General features: G+C 37.6%; 1 protein-coding gene across 2 annotated transcripts in view; it reads left to right on the top strand.

The window, feature by feature from the left end:
- Nucleotides 1-19913, top strand: part of PDGFD (platelet derived growth factor D) — a 190582-nt gene that overhangs the window by 103358 nt on the left and 67311 nt on the right. For both annotated transcript variants that reach the window (XM_083362418.1, XM_083362417.1), the window contains exon 2: nt 17223-17427. In XM_083362418.1, the coding sequence (XP_083218544.1) occupies nt 17223-17427 (205 nt within the window). The remainder of the gene's footprint in view (nt 1-17222; nt 17428-19913) is intronic.

Raw genomic sequence — 19913 nt, 5'->3', positions numbered from 1 at the left:
TGGGGAGAGGCTCAGCTAATCTCAATGTACACATGTTGTACTTTGGCAATAAAGGTTTATTTATTTTAAAAAAGACTCATCAAAGGGTAATTTTCTCAAGGTTTCCTCAACTTTGGCTTATCTTGAAAGTTTGCATTAGCCCAGCCACAGGAAGAAAGCTTGTGTTCTCTGTATGTTTTGGATTACAAATTCTATAATCCTGCGCCCTACACAGGCTGGATGGACTAAGTTGTAATAAATACATCTACTGTAGAAGGTTCCATGTTGCCTATCAGGACTGCAAATCATCTTGCTTCTTGACCAGTCTAATCAGTTACTTCCAGGCTTAAATATTCCGTGTGCCAAGTAACTTTTGTGTTTTAAGATTTCCTAGAAACATTAGTTTACATGAGAAAATCAGTTTTGTGAAATAGGTTCCTTCATCTAGTTTGGTCACTATTAGATTTATTTATTTTTTAGTAGTGGGCAAGCTCAGTAGTTTACTATAGAAGTTTTTTTAATTCATTTTTCCCATACATACAGTAGTAATTTTTCAACCAACGTGCTGTCTGAGTTTACACGTGAATACGTATTTAATTCCTAATCCTTTATTCTTTCCTCTAGCCAATGGTAAAATAATTCTCAGTTTTGATAATAGTCCGTTTCTTCCTTTTCTTTCAGTCTCATAGCCAATCTGTCCATCTCTGCACATTCTAGTATTTTTTTTAATTATTTCTTCATCTGATGGTATTCCTTCATTTTTCCAGTGTTGCGCAAATATAATTCTTGCCAGTGTTGTGAAATGCAAAGTCAAGTATAAGGTTTTTTATTAGTCTTTTCTGGCATTATATCTAATTTTAAAAAGGTTTAAAATCAACATGTTCTCCTAACATCTTTTCTAGCCAGGTATGTATCTTTTTCCAATAATCCTTTATCACATGTCCACGAAACATGATAATACGTGCCTGAATTGTGTTTACATTTCTAACATCTATCTGACATATTTTAAAACATTTTTGCTAATCTTGCTGGTGGCGAGTGCCATCTATAAAACATTTTGTATAAGTTTTCTTTATAGGAAGTTGACATTGCTAGTTTATAGTTTCTTTCCCATAAATTTTGCCCTTTTTCTAATTCTATATTATAACCAAAAAAATTTGCCCATCTTATCAATGTTTCTTTGACTTGTTCGCTTTCCATTTCTAAAGTTAATAAAACATTATAGATTTTCTTAATTAATTTTTCATCTGAAGTTAACAATGTCTTATCAAACACAGGTTGTTCCATATAAAATTCATACATTTAAACATCTTTATTGTATCTAGTTTGCATTTGTATATATGTCCACCATGTTAGGTTGATACCCTGATTTTCCATTTCTTGTTTAGATTTTAAATTTCCTTCAGAGCTTAGAATATCTCTATATGTCCAGATTTTTTCAAAATCCACTAAATTTGGATGCACAAATGCTTCCATTGTTGACAATCACCCTGGAATTTTCAAATATATTTTACTTTTTTATTTTTGTCCATGTTAACAATGCATTTCTTATACAATGATTTTGAAAATATTTATGAACTTTATTTTTTCCATACCATAAAAAACCATGCCACCCCAATTGTAAATCATGCCCCTCCAGATATAACAACCTTTTGTTTTTAAGAATTATCCATTCTCTTACCCATGTTAATATGGATGCTTGATAATATAGAACCCACTTCAGTAGGCTAAATTCTCTATTTTCCTTGGCATCTTGTAACAATTTCATCTTAATTCTAGTTTGTTTTTCCTTGCCAAATAAATATCAAAATTAGTGAGTTCAAATCTTCAAAAAAAAATTTCTCCAATTTTATAGGCATTGCTTGAAATAGAAATAAGATTTTCAGTAGTAAAATCATTTTCACTGTGGCAATTCTTCCTAATATTGACAGTTGCAATTTTTTCCATTTTTGCAAATCCAGTTTTATTTGAGTCAATAATTTTGTGTAATTGTCTTCTTTTATCGTTGAACATTTTGCTGTTAACTGTATCCCAAATATTTAACTTTTTTAACTGTCTGCAATTCTGTCTTTTCTGATATTTGTTTTTTTGTTGTTGTTGTTGTTGTGTCCTGGGAAGAGGCCTGAACCAACAATCTTTAAAATATGAAGAAAGGTTCTGTCAGACTGTTTGTTTTGCATGTAGATGATCCCTAGTTTAATGACAACATTGGCCAGATAGATGAATTATCTGATTTCCTGGGTTCCCATAGATCTTTGGCAATGGCCATCAGCATTAAATTAAAACTCAAATTCTTGGAAAGGTCATATAAGAGCTAAAACTATATCCAGAGGTCACAGGTTGAGTTACGGAGCAGTGTTCAATGATAATTGCCTTAACCTCAGTTTAAAAAATAAAAATAATAAACCCATTTTAGTCAGAATTCAAGGAGAATTCACAGCAACAATCTTGACTTATGTAGTACCCTGTGGAAATGCAAGTACATTTAAGAGTAATAAACCAACCTTTGACTTTCATCCAGCCTTGAAATTTAAACCAGTTGTATAACGTAAGATTATATGCAACAAACTGCTGCCATTGATGCTCTGAGACTGTGCCAGATATTTTTCAAAGTGTGTGTATTGATAGAGTTGGTCTCCCAAACTGATGAAGGTTGCATCTCCAAGAATATAAAAGAGGGCTTTTGCACATCAAAAAAATCATTTATTTTCCCCTCCCAGAGCATCCCAGAAATGCTGGAAGTTAGTAGAAAATGAAAGTGCAACTTAAGTATGTTAAACAGAAAATTCAAAGTAAGCCATTTCAGCTAGGAAGTGAGAAAGTGTGGTAATAATTCACTGTGAGACCAGAGAAGGAAGAAGAAACCCTAACATTTCTTTGAATGTGAAGTAGCCTGGTGGCTCAAGGTGTAAAGTTTGCCCCAAGGCAGGTTTATAGTCAGCATATTACTAATTTATTTAACATCATTTCTATCCCATCCCAGTTCTATTTGAATCAGTGCATCATGCAACATACGGTAATTAAGTAGATAACCAAAATATATAATGAATGTAATCATATTCCTAGTTAATACTTAGATGGTCCACAATCAGCTCAGGTGAGGGGAAGAGGGAATAATACTGTTTCGGTGTGGTCCACACTGCCCTCCAAGCAAGGGCAGTGGAGACAATTTGTGCCTTGGTGGAGCAGTGGGCTAATGCCTCCTTAAGTAACACCAGCTGCCTGCAATTAGTGCAGGTTCGCATCCCACCAGGCTCAAGGTTGACTCAGCCTTCCATCCTTCCAAGGTAGGTAAAATGAGGACCCAGATTGTTGGGGGCAATTAAGCTGACTTTGTAATAATGCCGCTTGGGGTGTGTGTGAAAGCCCTAATAAGTAGGCATATACATAGAATGAAGGCTACTGCTAAGCTTGTAAGCCGCCCTGAGTCTTTGGAGAAGGGCGGGATATAAATGGAATTAAAATAAATAAAATAAATAAATTATATAAGGACCTTAAACCCCCATTTCTTAATGAGCTCATTAAATATGAGTCTCCTTGAATTTATTTTTCCTAGAATGTCTCTGTGACAAAACAAGCATTTAGTTATTTAACAGGAGCATGGTGGCTTGAGCGGTTAGGATGCTGCATAGAAGGTTAACAAGCCCAGATTCAAGACCCAAGAGCTTCTGTGGGGCAGGGTTGAGCTCCTGTCTTTCATTCCAGCTCAGGCTGGGGACATGAAAAGAGCCCCCAACTGCCTGTCTTCAGGGCAATTGTGATATCACCAGCTAATCCTTTCACCTGGAAGTACCTTCTGACACAAGTGCAGCATTTATTTGATAACTCCTACCTGCTAGTTGAAGAAATTTCTTTTCCTTTCTCAGTCTCATAACCTCTCTTCTACTTTTTACTAATGACTGGAGTGGGTGGGCAGATTCAATTTGGTATCCTACTGCTGGGATATGTAGGTCCTTGAAACACTTTGAGTTGGGACTGGAAAACCACTAGTAACCAACACAGCACCTTTAAAAAGTGGCATTCTGCATTGGCAAGGCTGCCCTCTTAATAATGTGAAGTTTTGTACCAAATGCAGCTTCCAGGACATTGTCAGAGCCCAAGAACCAATAAGGACACAGAGTTATACTTCTAAGCAGATTTCATTATGTTCCGTAGCTAGAGACAGAATCTTGCCAAACTGAAGCAAACAACTACCTACATGAAGTCTGTACTCTTGGAACTATTAGGGAGGGGCCGTCTTCACTCTTTTTCTCTCACACCATCTATCTGGACTGAGTTGCCACTTACTCTTCTGGAATGCACTTCCTTTCTCCTGGGAATCCAGACTACATTCCATCACAGACCATCTCTAAAAAGCAGCCTGCATGGAGTGCATGGCACTAACCAGCCCGTATCAGTCAATATAGAGGTGCAGTTGTGCGCCAGTGGAAATTAAGTCAAAGGCACCCTATTATATATTCTAGCTGCTGTGCAATTTTACAAAATACTTCTTTCCCTTATTTTACCTTCTCCTCCTTGAACTTGATAATGTCATTCCAAGTCTTTGTATCATGATACAAATAAGATACAATAATTCATTTTGGTCATTTGTATAAAGATTTCTATAGACATGTGATGTGACTAGCCCCCCTTTCTCCCCACTCCGTAGACTCCCATGACTGCTGGCATTGTTGCTTTCTTTTGAATATCTTTCCATCATTCTGAAACTTCCTTGGCTGCTCAGTGTGAAGAGGCACAGTGGGAAAATTGCTCTGGGAATTAGTTGAAGAATTGGAAGCAAAGAGGGCTACATACTATTGTGGAGATAATTGCAACCGGGAAGAAAAGATATTCATATATAGTTGGACTAGTTTATCATTACATAAATGAAAAGACACCATCCATGGGAATTTCTTCAATATTTCTCATAAACACAACCTTTTTCCTTGAATTAAATGAGAATGGTGTGTAAAATGTGGCAGTAGTAGGCTACCGTTTTGTGACAGCATACTATATAGGAGTCAGGGTGAGAGCTGTTTAGTCTAAAAGGAAGAACAAAACTGACCCCACTCATTGAGGGTCAACAGAGAGCATCCTTTCCTTCATAACAGTATAATGCTACAATAATTTTCATGTTAATTGTTTTGACTCTCTGTCATACACCAATATAAACACAGTTTACCAATGAAAACAATATAGTGGTTCCAAGTAATTTCCCAGTTCTAAAAAAATCATCTCCAAAGATGCAACTAAACCTTTTGACCATATTCTCTTCTCATGCCCACCCCATATTATGCAACTTAGTTTTTTTCCCCCTGCTTTATAGGTCATTCTAAGTATAACAAAAAATAATAATAGTAATCCTGCTTACAATGGGGGAAAAATGGAGGCAGGGGAAGAGAGCGGAGAATACTGGGGAACAGAACTAGCTGTACAAATTCAGTTTATTTTACAAATCTTGACCTGAAGGTGAACTGTTCTGTGGCTTGAAGTCAAATATGCTTTCTTCCCTCTATTACTTGGAATTTGTGAATTCAGCTGCCTTGATTTTACCAGTTACCATGCCAAGGAAAATAAAAAAAAAAGTGCTGCTCTAGTTTTTTAAAAAGCATTCATATGGAGTGTAGAAAGTTCATGCATTGGTAGGTATGAATGTATTGATTGAATGAAACAGTTGTTAAGAAGACTGAAAGTTAAGAAGGAATCATCTGAAAAAAGACAAAGGAAGAACTCTTAGTCTGCTGATCAATGGCCATAATAAAGACTTGAGTTGACTTAACTCTTACCTTCTATGCAGAAGAAAATAATAATAATATGAATTATCCCACAGTGAAACTCTCAAGTAGGCATTTATTCCCTGCTCTGACATATGGGAAGATCACAAGTAGCTAAAATCTGTATTGATTCTGGAACCAGCTGCCGGTGGAGCTGAGAACTGCCCCCGACCTCCGATCATTCCGCCGGGGCCTGAAGACCTGGCTCTTTGAGCTCTCGGGCCCAGACTGAGGAGAAATTTTTAATTTGGGGTTCTTTTTAATTGAGTACAGGGTCAATTTAATATTTTTTAATTTGGTTCTTAATTTTTGTATTTTGGATTTTTAATTCCCTGTAAACCGCCCTGAGTCCTCAGGGAATAGGGCGGTATATAAATATAACTAAATAAAATAAATAAATAAATATCCTCCAACTCATGTAGTGATCTAGATGTAATATGGAAAGCAGGAGACTTGGTGTGAACTGAAATGTTACTGTGCTTCCTTGAAATGGAACTTTTTTCTAATGCTACAGTGATAATTGCAGGCTATACTACCAGCTGTGGCTTCATTCAATGTTTAGTTCAAGGCAGGCTACCAACCTATAAGCAACTTCATGGAAAGAAATAACTGGACCTCTTGGGTGGTGATACCTATCAAAAGTGGAGGGAAACATGACCATATGATCCTGCTCACTGGATGTAAGTCTGCAAATTTTGGCATTGAGAAGAATTACATGGTTTTCAGGAAGAAGAGAGAGGTCCTAGCCTATCTCCCCCCATGGAACATACTTCATCAAGTGTTGATTAGCCATTAGTATCCAGAACCAGAGAAACCTGTCACTGGAGAATCCATTTTAAGATTTTCCAAGTAGCTTAAAAGTTACTTAACTATTTATCCATCAGCTAAAAACTATAGCTCAGTGTCTCTATCTTATGATCACAGAATCAAACAAAGGAGTGGAGAATAAAAATCTATGACTATTGTTCCAAGATTTTGTATAAGCATAATATTGTTTCAAAAAGCAACATGTATGAACACCTAAGAATCAGTTTTGCCTAGAAATAGATGAAACAATAGAATGAAAGTGGCAGACATGGTCACACTAAACCAGGGGTGTCAAACTGTCGGCCCATGGGCCAGATGTGTCATTTGGAAGCCACACCCATCCCATTGCCAGCAATGGCAAAACTGTCCCGATATGTTGCGCGATGTCACGTGACGTCGCGAGTTTGACATGTCTGCACTAAACCATCACATTGGAGATCTCAGTTCTGATATAGCCATACAGAAAATGGAATATTAATAAATGTGTAATCTTAAATGTACTACAAGTACAAATCCAGATTGTATATTAATTGTAGGCGTATTGATTTGGAGTTTGATTCTTCCAGAAACCAAGCAAATAGAGTATATAGCCTTTTCTTCCCTAAAACCAGAATAATCCATTAGCTACTTTGCATGCCAGACCAACAATTGTCAACAGATCAGATTTCTAGGAATATCTTACAAACTGGGAAGAGATTTGCAAATGTATGCAAATATTTGTAAACTGAAATCAACATTATGGAATCCTTGGTGCTGTCTGAGTTTGGTTATTTGCTTGCAGACATTTCATTACCCAAGTAAATAACATCATCAGAGTTAGTGAGTATAAGGTTTACTTCCTATCAGTTCTTTTTTTGTAAAATAAAAAGGTGCCGGAACTCACAGACGTCATACAACCCGCCTTGCCTACCCTACAAGGTTCCATCCCAAAAAGGTGCCGGAACTCCGTTCTGAGCGTTCTATGAGAAAAAAAGACCTGCTTCCTATTATTATTATAGTATATAGTAGCTTGCCCTTCGAGTATTAGTGTGGGGGAGGATGTTTTCCTTTTTAGTTGTTTTCAATTAAGGTATTGTTTTATGCTTGATTGTTTGTCTGGTGTTAATCCCTGGTTTTCTGGGTATTGGCTGCCGGAAAGGATATGTTCTTGTTTCCTTCATAGTTTTTGATTGTCTCAAAGGATGCCCAAGGATTCCCAATTCACTCCCGAGCTACATATGTTCTCTTTTATTGAAATCAACATTATTAGTTAGTCAGCAGACTCCTGCACTTTCATGGGAGATTATGCTTTGATATTGTAATGCTAACCATTCCTTTTTTTAAAAAAAAGTAGCTATGATTTATATGCTAACAATTATAGTGCATACAATATTTATGATTCAGTTTTTTTGCAGACCCGCACATTTTTAAGAATGCAAAGCTTGAGAACTGGCCGTTTTGAAAATACTATTATTGTTTATCTGGTAGGAGTAGTGGCTTTAAATGGAGGGAGCTACATTTAAATTTAATCCTGGTGGACAGAAATAAAAAAAAATAGTTCCTGGTCTTTGTTACATTCCTGGGAAGACAGGCATGTTGCTATTTTCTGAAATGAAACAGATTTTGAAAACAAAGTGCCAGTTACTATAAAACTCTCAGTATTCGTGTACTGAGATTGATTAAACATCTCTGAAACAAAATCAACAGCGAATTACTCTGTCATATTGGCTTTTTTTTTGCTGTATCCATTTGGGGAGGGTCATGTTCATTTCTCAAAGCAAAAAGAGCTGAACTAAGTAACATTCCTAATGCAGCTCTGGATTCTTTGGCCTTATGGGGTCTTTAATTTAAATTTTAATCTCCATGTTAATTCACTTTCATTGCCTAGACATGTTTTTATTAAGGCTATTTTTTTTAAAAAAAGGTTTCTTTTAATAAGGTGAACTATTGAGTAGAGTGCTTGGCATCTGATTTTCTATGCCAACCAATTCCCTAAAGTAATATTTTTATTACCAACAGTAGTATAGTATTTGGTTGGCATTTGGTTCATAGGCAGCACAATGACTCAGTGGTTAGGACACTAAGCTTGTTAGCTGAAAAGCCCACAGCCCAGGTTCAAAACTCAAGGTCCAAGCGATGTGGTGAGCTCCCATCCTCACTTAGCCCTTGCCAGCCTAGCAGTTCAAAAGCTTACAAATGTGATTAGATAAATAGATACCACCTCAATGGAAAGGTGAAAGTGCTCTGCAGTGTCATGCTGCAGAGTAAAATTCACAAGAATTCTCTTACCTTTTTTTACCTTTTGATTCATAATCTTCCAATCATTTCTGCTATGTGTGGTGCTAATAGTCAGAACTTTTTAAATGTATTCTTGTCCGGCATTTCTTTCTGTTATTCACGACAGACAATGCCTTAATAAAAGTTCATTTGCATTTTTTTTAATTTTATGTCTATTTTAAAAATATATTTATCTCAGCTTCCCTCTAACCAGTTACTTAATTTTATATCATGTTTTCCAGATATAACATCCTCTGTCTGAGCCAGTATAAGCCTGTATAATTTGTGAACTGATATATAGAAGACATCATTTAATTCTTTCATTCAGTTTTTTCCCCAATTGTTTTTAATTCCACTTATTTTGTAATTCATCTCATTATGATTCATTCTGAAATAGTCATTGTGATTATTATCATTTCTTTTTTACTTTCAGCTAGGTGACCTAGTCTTCTCACTGCAACTTTCAATGTATTTGTGAAATTTTATTTATTTATTTATTTATTTATTTATTTATTTATTTATTTATTTATTTATTTTAATCCCATTTATATCCCGCCCTTCTCCGAAGACTCAGGGCGGCTTACAATCTAAGCACAAACCAATGTGCTTAGCAATTGCCTTCATCCTATGTATATGCCTGCTTATTAGGGCTTTCACACACACCCCCCAAGCGGCATTATTACAAAGTCAGCTTATTGGCCCCAACAATCTGGGTCCTCATTTTACCTACCTCGGAAGGATGGAAGGCTGAGTCAACCTTGAGCCTGGTGGGATGCGAACCTGCACTAATTGCAGGCATCTGGTGTTACTTAAGGAGGCATTAGCCCACTGCTCCACCAAGGCTCAAATTTATCAGACCATCTGAAATTAGCCAAGCTCTAAGACAGGGGTGTCAAACTCACAACATCACATGACGTGTCGCAACATATTGTGACTTTTTTTTCCATTGCCGGCAATGGGATGGGTGCGGTTTTGGCATGATGCATCCAGCCCGTGGGCCGGCAGTTTGACACCCCTGCTCTAAGTGGTCTAACATTTTTTTTTAAAAAAAACAGAATTGTAATTTCTGGGTTTGATTACTGTGAGCCACCTAGAGTTATTTTTGAGTTGAGCAGAGAACCAACCTAGAAATAAGGAGAAATTTCCTGTCAGTGAGAACAATTAATCAGTGAAACTGCTTCCCTTCAGAAGTTGTGAGTGCTCCAACTTTGGAGGTTTTTAAGAGGGGATTGGACAACCACTTGCCTGAAATGGTATAGGGTCTCCTGCTTGAGCAAGGGGTTGGACTACAAGACCTTGAAGGTCCCTTCCAACTCTGTTATTTATTTATTTAATTTATTTTAATTCCATTTATATTCCGCCCTTCTCCGAAGACTCAGGGCGGCTTACAAGCTTAGCAGTAGCCTTCATTCTATGTATATGCCTGCTTATTAGGGCTTTCACACACACCCCAAGCGGCATTATTACAAAGTCAACTTAATTGCCCCCAACAATCTGGGTCCTCTATTCTAGATGCAATAAGAACAGAGAAATAATTATTCTTCCCAGCCTTTTGATTATATTTGCTTCTTCTTTTCCCCTAATATTGATCTAGGCATCTCTGCCTGTTTTATTTCCTAGAGCTCTTCAACAAACCAAGAAGATTTATGGGATCAGGAAGTGGGGCTGTTTCAAAAGGATCCTGTCAAGCACCTTTGTATTCCAGTGGTTAACATAGTACCCAATAGAAATGCCTTTCAAACAGCTGGATGATTCCTCAGGTGCTACCAAAATAATCTACTGGATCCATCAGAAATTTGGGGCAGACCATCTTAATAGGTTCTTCCTCCCTGCAGAACTTGTTGGCTCTAGGTAATCTTATACTTTTGAGGAACTGATCTGTTCCTAATTGGCCTTGTAGCTACATGGAAGCATTTCTTCATCTGCCTAATAGTCTAGACCAGGGGTAGGCAACCTCAGGTCTTTTATGACTCATGGACTTCAACTCCCAGAATTCCTGAGCCAACATGGCTCAGCTTGGAAACCTCTCCCTTTTCCCTCAGCATGGCTGGCTCAGGAATTCTGGGAGTTGAAGTCCATGAGTCATAAAAGAGCTGAGGTTGCCTAACCCTGGTCTAGACAAAACCACAGCCATCTCAGCAATGAGATTAAAAAAAAGTTGGCAAGGGGTGTTTGACATGGAGCTGGGAGGTCAGTGCAATAGCAACCTTCCCCGCTTCACAAACAGGGCCTCACTTCTGGCTAGTTGCAGACCCAGCACTCCTTACAACATCCTGATCCTGAGATCAGGAATGATGCAAAACCCAAAATTCACTTGGCAGCTCCCCATGAAATGGTCCCTCTCATCCATCAAAGTCTGGCAATACATGCCAGGTCATATAATTGCCATATGTGATCTTCCTGGGAGGCTTTCAACAAGCAAAGTCCATGAGAGAAGCTGCAGTCCATGAAAGAACTGCATGCTTTGCTTAATGACTATGGAATTGCCTATGATACTTTTTTAAAAAAAAAAATCCTGATCAAATTCTTTATGAAATCCTCCAAAATAAGAAAAAAACAAATAAAACTGCTTGCAACATATTCACTGCAATTATAAGTTATCAGTATGATTATATTATTGAAAGATAAGGTAAAGTAAGGTAAGGTAAGATTTAATGCATTAAAGTTAACAATAAGATTTATTGTCATCTTTTACTGTAGGCACACTGGCCCACATTAAAAATGAAAATCAGTTGCCTGATCTAAAAAGAAATTATATATCTATTCATATACATACATAACACATATACACATGCTATGCATACACACACACATACACACATACGTATATGTATACATATACATATTAATCACTGTCCATTTTGAATGCATAGTGGAAAGAGGAAACTTGAGAGTTCACAAGATGGATGCTATATGGAACAAAACTGTGGCTGAATCTGGATGTTCTGCTTCAGATACTACGAAGCCCCGTCCTCCCAGAAGGTAACAAGAAAAACAGGTCTGGAAGAGGATGTGTGGCATCCCAGACAGTCCTACAGACCCTGCTCAAGCAATGCTTATGTGCTATGTCCTGGATGGAAGGGAGGGAACTGCCAATGATCTTTTCAGCCATCCTCATCACTCTCTACAGTAGCTTCCTGTCAGAAGCAGTAATGCTTCCAAACCAGAAAGTAATGCCATATGATAGGATGTTCTCCATCATCCCTGTGTAGTAAGTGGTAAGGACAGGGGAAGGAAGATGTGCTTTTCTCATGCGACGTAAAAAGTACAGACACTGCTGTGCCCACTTTATCAGTGTGTTACTGTTGAGCGACCAAGCTAGACTACTTGTTAGCTGCATGCTCAGAAACTTGATGCTGCTAACCACCTCCACAGGTGAATTAATAATACACAGGGGTGTGTGGCTGTGCCATTGTGAGTTTATGTGATAATATCTGAGCATGTACATACAGAGCCACATTGTTGTAGTGGTTAAGGTACCAGGGCTAGAAACTGGGAGACTGTGACTTCTAGTCCCACCTTGATCATGACACCAGCTGCGTGACCTTAGACAAGTCACTTCACTCAGCCCTAGGAAGAAGAAGACAGTGAAAAACGCTGCCAAGAGAATTGCCAGATATCCTTCAAAGAAGAAATTTTAACTTTGTAACTTACTATTATACTATCTAGTTTCTATATTTTAACTAAGGAGCATGTAAACATGATAATATGTCACTTCTATACATGTGTGCAATTTACTTGAATAGTTATATAGGGATAAACAAATTTGTACTTGGTTTGGGAAAAGCTGAACATTTTTTTCCCCCTGCACATGGCATTCAGAAATTAGAGGCAACGTTGGTGGTGAGTCACTGCCACTATGTCTTCCTTTATCAGTGGATCAACTCGTGTCTTTCTTTCCAAAGCTTTATGAAAGACAATTAAAATCACACTGCCTCTGGAAGTCTTTTCACAGCAGGCTAATTCTCATGTGCCTGAAGAATCAGTTGATGAAGGGAACATTTCAGCTCAAAAAGCAGAGACAGCTTGCCAGTTGGAGTCTGTAAAATTAACATGAGATAGGAGAGTGATGTATGAATCAGCAGAGTGACATGGCTGATAAACAGTCTTGTACAGTCGAGGCAGTTTCAATAGAAATTAACTTTCAGATTCCAAATTGTAGAAAATAATCAGTCCACTCTACTTCTCCAGTTTAAGTGTTGAATCCAAATCTGGATACCACTGCATCAGAAGAATGAGGCAAATCAGAAGAGATGCTTTGTGGTTGATCAGTGAGCTGGAAACATGGAGCAATTAATAAAACTGAGTTTAATGTTAACAAGAGAAGACTGAGAATGAATATGATAGCACTTCTCCGGTTTGTAAAGGCCCGTGCTTTATTTTCTGAACTTCCCAGAGTATGTGGAATAATGGCCTCTAATTACATGAAAGGAAATCTCTATTGAATGTTGACAACAATAATAATAGTTGACCATTAATCAAGGTGTTTAATTAAAATTTAGCCAGTAAACTCTTATGACTAGAACATTCGAACTTTTTTTCCCACCTATTCTTCATCTTAAGGTTCCTACTTGATCTAACCTTCTAAGATCTAAAGTAACATCCTACTTGTTTCTTAGACCATTTCTACTTATCCCTTCTTATGAAAAGCTCTGCATATGTATATAAACTTATCTGATTTTTGGATTATCAATCACAAATATAACAATGTAGCCCAATTGTGTGGGGTGTCATGGGACAAGATGACAAGTTTGCCTTCTCCATTTGGTCACGTTAATAATTGGGAGTTATGATTAGCTTATCTTTTGGGGAGTGATCTGAACAGTCATCTATGTTGAGTTCTTTAATTTGGTCTTGGCATGAACAATAAATGCTCCTCCCACACTCTTAAAATTCTAACATTGTAGAAGTTTGTAATTATTACAAATTTAGACATTACATTTGAAGTAGTATGAGAGTGAATTAGGTCATTTCCTGACAATGAGAGCATTTTTTTTGCATATGTTGGAGGAAGTGATGGAATCTCAATGTATACAGAAAGTGAAATTCTGTAGAAGAATATGTGTCTTTCAATTAAAAGGACTCAATCAGTTCCTCATAAGGTATATAATTGCACATACTTATTGATTTTCTCTCCTGGGTCCCTTGTTCATTATATTTAATGACCCGTACATGTTTCATGAAAACATATGTAATATTAAAATTGATACACTTGCAGATAAGCCAAACATTTTAGATACCAAAATATACCCCCAAAAAGTGGGTTAGGATTATCCAAGGATGGACATATCCATGAGTATATATAATAATACTTTTTTTAAAAAGGTACCTGTATGTCTCATATTAATTCCTCTTTTACTTCAAAACAGAGATTTCCAGGATCCTAGAATTCTGAAGTTTAAACCACTACTATTTGATACAATTAAATGTTTACTTTAAGCTTACTTTTTGAGAAAGTAAGATTGTTCTCTTATCTTAAAGAAAATGTATCCATGAAGTACAATAATAATTCAACATGAGGATGAAGATGATAATTTTGTAAAATATATCCTGCATTAAAATCTTGGTAAGGTCAATCAGAAATTTGGAGGGGAATGGTAACATTTGAAGTTAACAATTTTAAGACACTAAAATGTAATTGTATTAAGATCTTTCCTCGTGGTTACACCTGGGAGGAAGATAATTTAGAATACAGATGTGCACTGAATTGTGTCCAATTGTGAAGTTCTGTGACATCACTTATGAGTGCACGGACTGACCTGAAATACCCATTCATTGACCATCTCTTTTGTGGATTGTGAGATGGCAGGGGAAATTTCCAACTATTGTCACTGTGCAAACAATAGTGGGAAGTTGCTTAACAGACAGATGTCAGTTGAATCAAACTGGCATTGACTCATGACATGGGAAAACTTTTAGAACAAAAAGTTCCATGACATCTTAAAAGTCTTTAGGAAAAATGCAAGAACAATGCTGAAGGAAAAGGACAGGAGGTGATGTGTATCCCAACCTTTTTCAGACCATCCCAAAGTTATTCATTTAGCTGTCATTGGAGAGAAGAGTGCTGTTGTTAACACTTGGGAAACACGTTCAGCTAATCATAACTTATCATGGATAAAGCTGCCAGGGTGGTGGGTTAGAGAAATTATTGATCAGTTTTAGAATATAGAAAGCTCCTGGGTCTATCATTGGCATTGGCAATTAAAAAGGATATATTCAGGACATAGGAAAAATTTCAACCTGAGTCTCTAGAATATCTCCATAGGTTAGTGTCAGCAACCTTAACTTAAATGGATTAAATGGTCTGACTTGATCAAAGTCAGTAGTGCCTAACATCTGTGGAATTAAGAACTCAAGAGTTCGGTTTCTTGATCTTGGGTACTTCCAGAAATATGAAACCTTTTTCTGAAGGATCAGGGCTGACATTTTTCAAGTTATATTTATATTAAGAATGAAAGGGTGAGGATGGAAGGAGGAGGCATATGGAGCTGAATTGCTTCTTCCATCCTTTCCCTTAATTACCACCTCAACTCCAACATTTTCTAGAATCATTTTTGGCAAATGCTGGGGGGGGGGGGGGAAAGGCACTGAGTTCTACAAATGGGGAGCTTTTTTCAGCTGGTTTATATCTCTGTTCCCACAATATGCTTTACTGGGTCAAAAGGGAAATAGTATGTTGTGGGAACTTGAGTAGGTTGACAATTTAATTTCCAGATGGTTGAATTTAACCTGAAAGAATTCAGTCTTGAATAGAGTTCAGCCCACTTAGCCATTTCATGGGAATATGCAACCCCAATTATGTGGCACATTTTGCATATCTACTGTAGTCTTCTCATAGGGAACTAAATATCCTGTTTTCTATTAAAAATAACCCTTCTGGTGCCCCATTGCTGACTTGAGCAATAGTGTCTGCCCAAGGTGTTTACCCCAGTATTGATCTAGCTAAGTGTGGCTACTGCCAGAGTTAAAGATTGATAGAAAATGTATTCCAGAACATACATCCATACAATTCCTGGTTTTATTTCACTTCATAGTACCTCATCCACTGTAAAATAATTATTAAATTATAAAAATAATTTTTTTTATTGAAAAGTTTTAACATACAATTTTTCTTTAAGAATCCCCCCTCCCCCTCCCTCCTCCCTCCCCCCTACCTCTCCCCCCTCCCCCCCTCCCCCCCGACTTCCCAGAGCTAAATACAAGGTATATATAAAAAAAAACAATCATAAACAACCATATACTAACAACCATAAACTCTAAAATCCATCACTCTCTAGCTTATATAAGATAAGACAAACCTTAGTAATATTAAATATATATAAAGAAACTAAAGTAGAAAAAGAAAAAAAGGAAAGAAGACTTATTCAAATGCTACATGAAACTTCTTAACCCTATACTTGTTCTGGATAAACTCAATCCATTTTCTCCATTCCATAATATAACGTTCTTGCGAGTGATCTTTCAAATAGGCCGAAATCTTCGCCATCTCTGCCAGGTCGGAAACCTTTAAAGTCCACTCTTCTATGGTCGGCAGTTCCTCTTTCTTCCAATATTGACCTATCAAAAGTCTTGCTGCCGTAATTAAATTCAACATCAACTTGGTGTCCACAACCGTAGCATCCGTAATTATTCCCAACAAAAATTTTTTAAGAGTTTTAACAGTACTTGAATATCTGAATCTCACACATACAGTATACACAGGCAACAGGCAGATCCTTTTCTGATTTCTAAAAAAATACTATAGGAGAACCAGTTTGGTGTAGTGGTTAAGGCACACAAAGCCACCTGAAGGACCTTGGGCCACTCCCTCTCTCACAGACCCAAGGAGACTTCTGAAAGGCCTTGCCCAGAAAACTGCAGGGACTAGTCCAAGCTGTTGCCAGGAATCCAAAACTGACTTGAAGATGCACACACAAAAGACAGTATGCTTGATTTCACAGATATAGTGTGCAATAAATATTCTATTTGTCTCTATCATCTATCTTCCTCACTCTCTCTCTCTCTGTATCTATCTTTATCTCTCTCACTCTCTCTCTCTGTATCTATCATCTGTCTGTCTATCTCTCTATCATCTATCTTTCTCACTCTCTGTATCTGTATCTCTCTCACTCTATCTCTGTATCTATCATATGTCTGTCTATCTCTATCTTTCTCTCTCACTCTGTATCTCTCTCTCTCTCTCTCTCTCTCTCTCTTATCTATCTATCTCTCCTATCTTTATCTCTCACTATCTATCTCTGTATCTATCATCTATCTGTCTATCTATCTATCATCTATCTTTGTCTCTATCTCTGTATCAATCTCTGTATCTATCTATCTATCTATCTATCTATCTATCTATCTATCTATCTATCTATCTATCTCTATCTATCATCATTTTTAAACCAGTTTTGAATATTGATAACTCCTCTTTGTGATTATTAACAGAAACTAATCATCTAACAGCCTTATATAAGAAAGAGGAGACCATCCACGTTTGGGAAAATGGCTACATCCAGAGCCCTCGTTTCCCACACAATTATCCCAGGAATCTCTTGCTGACATGGAAGCTACGTTCACCAGGAAATGCTAGAATACAGCTGGTCTTCGATCATCAGTTTGGACTGGAGGAACCAGAAAATGACATCTGCAGGTAAGCCAATCAAAGCACTGAGGGGATCCAGTGTGGTTCATTATTGCTCACTTCAAGGCAGGCAAAAGTAAATTAGCCACGTTTCATAGAGATGTTTTTAAAAATTAAGAACTGCAGTCTGACCAAACTTTTTTTCTTATTGATGCAAGATTTGGGATGCTCACCCAAGTTGAAGGAAATTGTATATCAAACATTTTCCACTGATGCCTGCTCAGCATGGGATGGAATTGCAAAGTCCCTCCACCAGTAGCTAAACAGTTGTGGTTTTAAATGTAGAAAGGGAAGGTGAGAAAGATTTAATTTTCTTAATGACATTTCCCAGCCATTATTTCCGACTAATTTTTCTCTTTTCACGTATTCATTTTTTTATTTTGTAGTCTTGCTTTCCTCATGTCTATCAATTATGAAGTATCTGCAGGTTTTATAGTGTTGCAAACTATTTTGTAAAGAAATAGAAATATATCTCTTTTCATAAATGAGACCATTAATTAAAATGTGGGCAGAAACTGCATTATCAAGATAAAATGTACTTTTGAATTAAAGTTAAATGTAATCAAATGTTCATTTAGACTCTGGATCTCACCCTCTTCTTTATCCTGGACTAGCCTATTTCTTGAAATGGGATGCCAGTTTTTCTCTTTTATACTACATATTATTAAATGTACTTTATTTCTGTGAAGCAGTTGAGAAAGCAAACTGGATGAGAAATGATATAAGGCATGAACAAAAATTATTTTTATGCAGGACCTGTTCTTTGTAATGTTTATATGAATAAAAATATGTTTGGAGAACACAAAGGAACTATATTTATTTATTTATTTAATTGATTTTTATATACCACCCTATTCCCGAAGGACTCAGGGTGGTTTACAGGGCGAATTAAAACAATACAAATAAATACAATTAAAATAGAATTAAATTAAGACTAACCCACAATTAAAACAAATTAAAATTTAAAATTTAAAGCTAAATTAAAAACCCCTCAGTCCAGGCCAGAAAGATCAAATAACCAAGTTTTCAGCTCCCGGCGAAACGAACGAAGGTCCAGGGCAGTCCAAAGTTCCACTGGCAGTTCATTCCATAGGGCAGGCGTGCCCACAGAGAATGCCCTCCCTCTTGGAATCACCCGCCGGCATTCCCTAACCGGCGGAACCCTAAGAAGGCCCTCCCTGTGGGAGCGCACAGGACGATGGGAGGCTGATATTCCAAGTTTTCTGTCTGTTTAATGCCTCTTTTGCATTCAAAGTATATGGGTGAATTTTATCCAATACTATGTCAATAAGATAATAATAATAACAACAATAATAACAACAATAATAACAACAATAAAAATAATAATAAAGTTGGAAAGGACCTTGGAGATCACCTAGTCCAACACCCCGCTCAGGCAGGAAACCCTATATCATTTCAGACAAATGGCTGTCCAGTCTCTTTTTAAAAACTTCCAGTGTTGGAGCATTCACAGATTCTGGAGGCAGGTTGTTCCACTGATTAATTGTTCTAAGTGTCAGGAAATTTCTCCTTAGTTCTAGATTGCTTCTCTCTTTGGTTAGTTTCCATCCGTTGATTCTTGTCCTGCCTTCAGATGCTTTAAAAAATAGCTTGACTTCCTCTTCTTTGTGGCAACCCCTGAGATATTGGAACACTGCTATCATGTCACCCCTTGTCCTTCTCTTCATTAGACTAGACATAACCAATTCCAGCAATTGTTCCTTATATTTATATTTTATATTTATTAAATTTTTATACCGCCCTTCTCCCGAAGGACTCAGGGCGGTGTACAGGGCAATAAATATCGAAATTTACATACAAAAGTTAAAAAGAATTAAATAATTATGCCCAATATAAAACGATGATTAAAACAATGTTAAAACCAAATCCAAACCCCAACCCCATCAGACCAGGCTGGATTGTTCAAATAAATAAGTTTTTAGATCGCGTCGGAAGAAGCGAAGGTTGGGGGCCGTCCGGAGCTCAACCGGCAAGCGGTTCCATAGGTCTGGTGCGCCCACAGAGAATGCCCTCCCCCTGGGGGCCACCAATCGACATTCTCTGATCGGAGGCACCCTGAGGAGGCCCACTCTGTGGGAGCACACTGGACGGAGGGAGGTTGACGCCAGTAGCAGGTGCTGCCATAGGTAATCTGGACCCATGCCATGTAGGGCTTTAAAGGTCATTACCAGCACCTTGAATCTCACCCGGAGGGCAACTGGCAGCCAATGCAGCTCACGGAGCAGAGGTGTAACATGGGAGTATCGGGAGACCCCCAACACTACTCGTGCGGCTGCATTCTGCACCAGCTGAAGCCTCCGAGTGGTCCTCAAGGGCAGCCCCATGTAGAGAGCGTTGCAGTAGTCCAAACGAGAGGTCACAAGCGCATGAGTGACTGTACGCAAGGCATCCCGGTCTAGATAGGCCCGCAACTGGCGCACCAGGTGAACCTGGGCGAAGGCCCCCCTAGTCACAGCTCCTATATGGTCTTCTAA

The sequence above is a fragment of the Vipera ursinii genome (assembly GCF_947247035.1).
Source record: "Vipera ursinii genome assembly, chromosome: 4".
Lineage (NCBI taxonomy): Eukaryota > Metazoa > Chordata > Lepidosauria > Squamata > Viperidae > Vipera > Vipera ursinii.
This window is presented reverse-complemented; position numbering and strand designations above follow the sequence as displayed.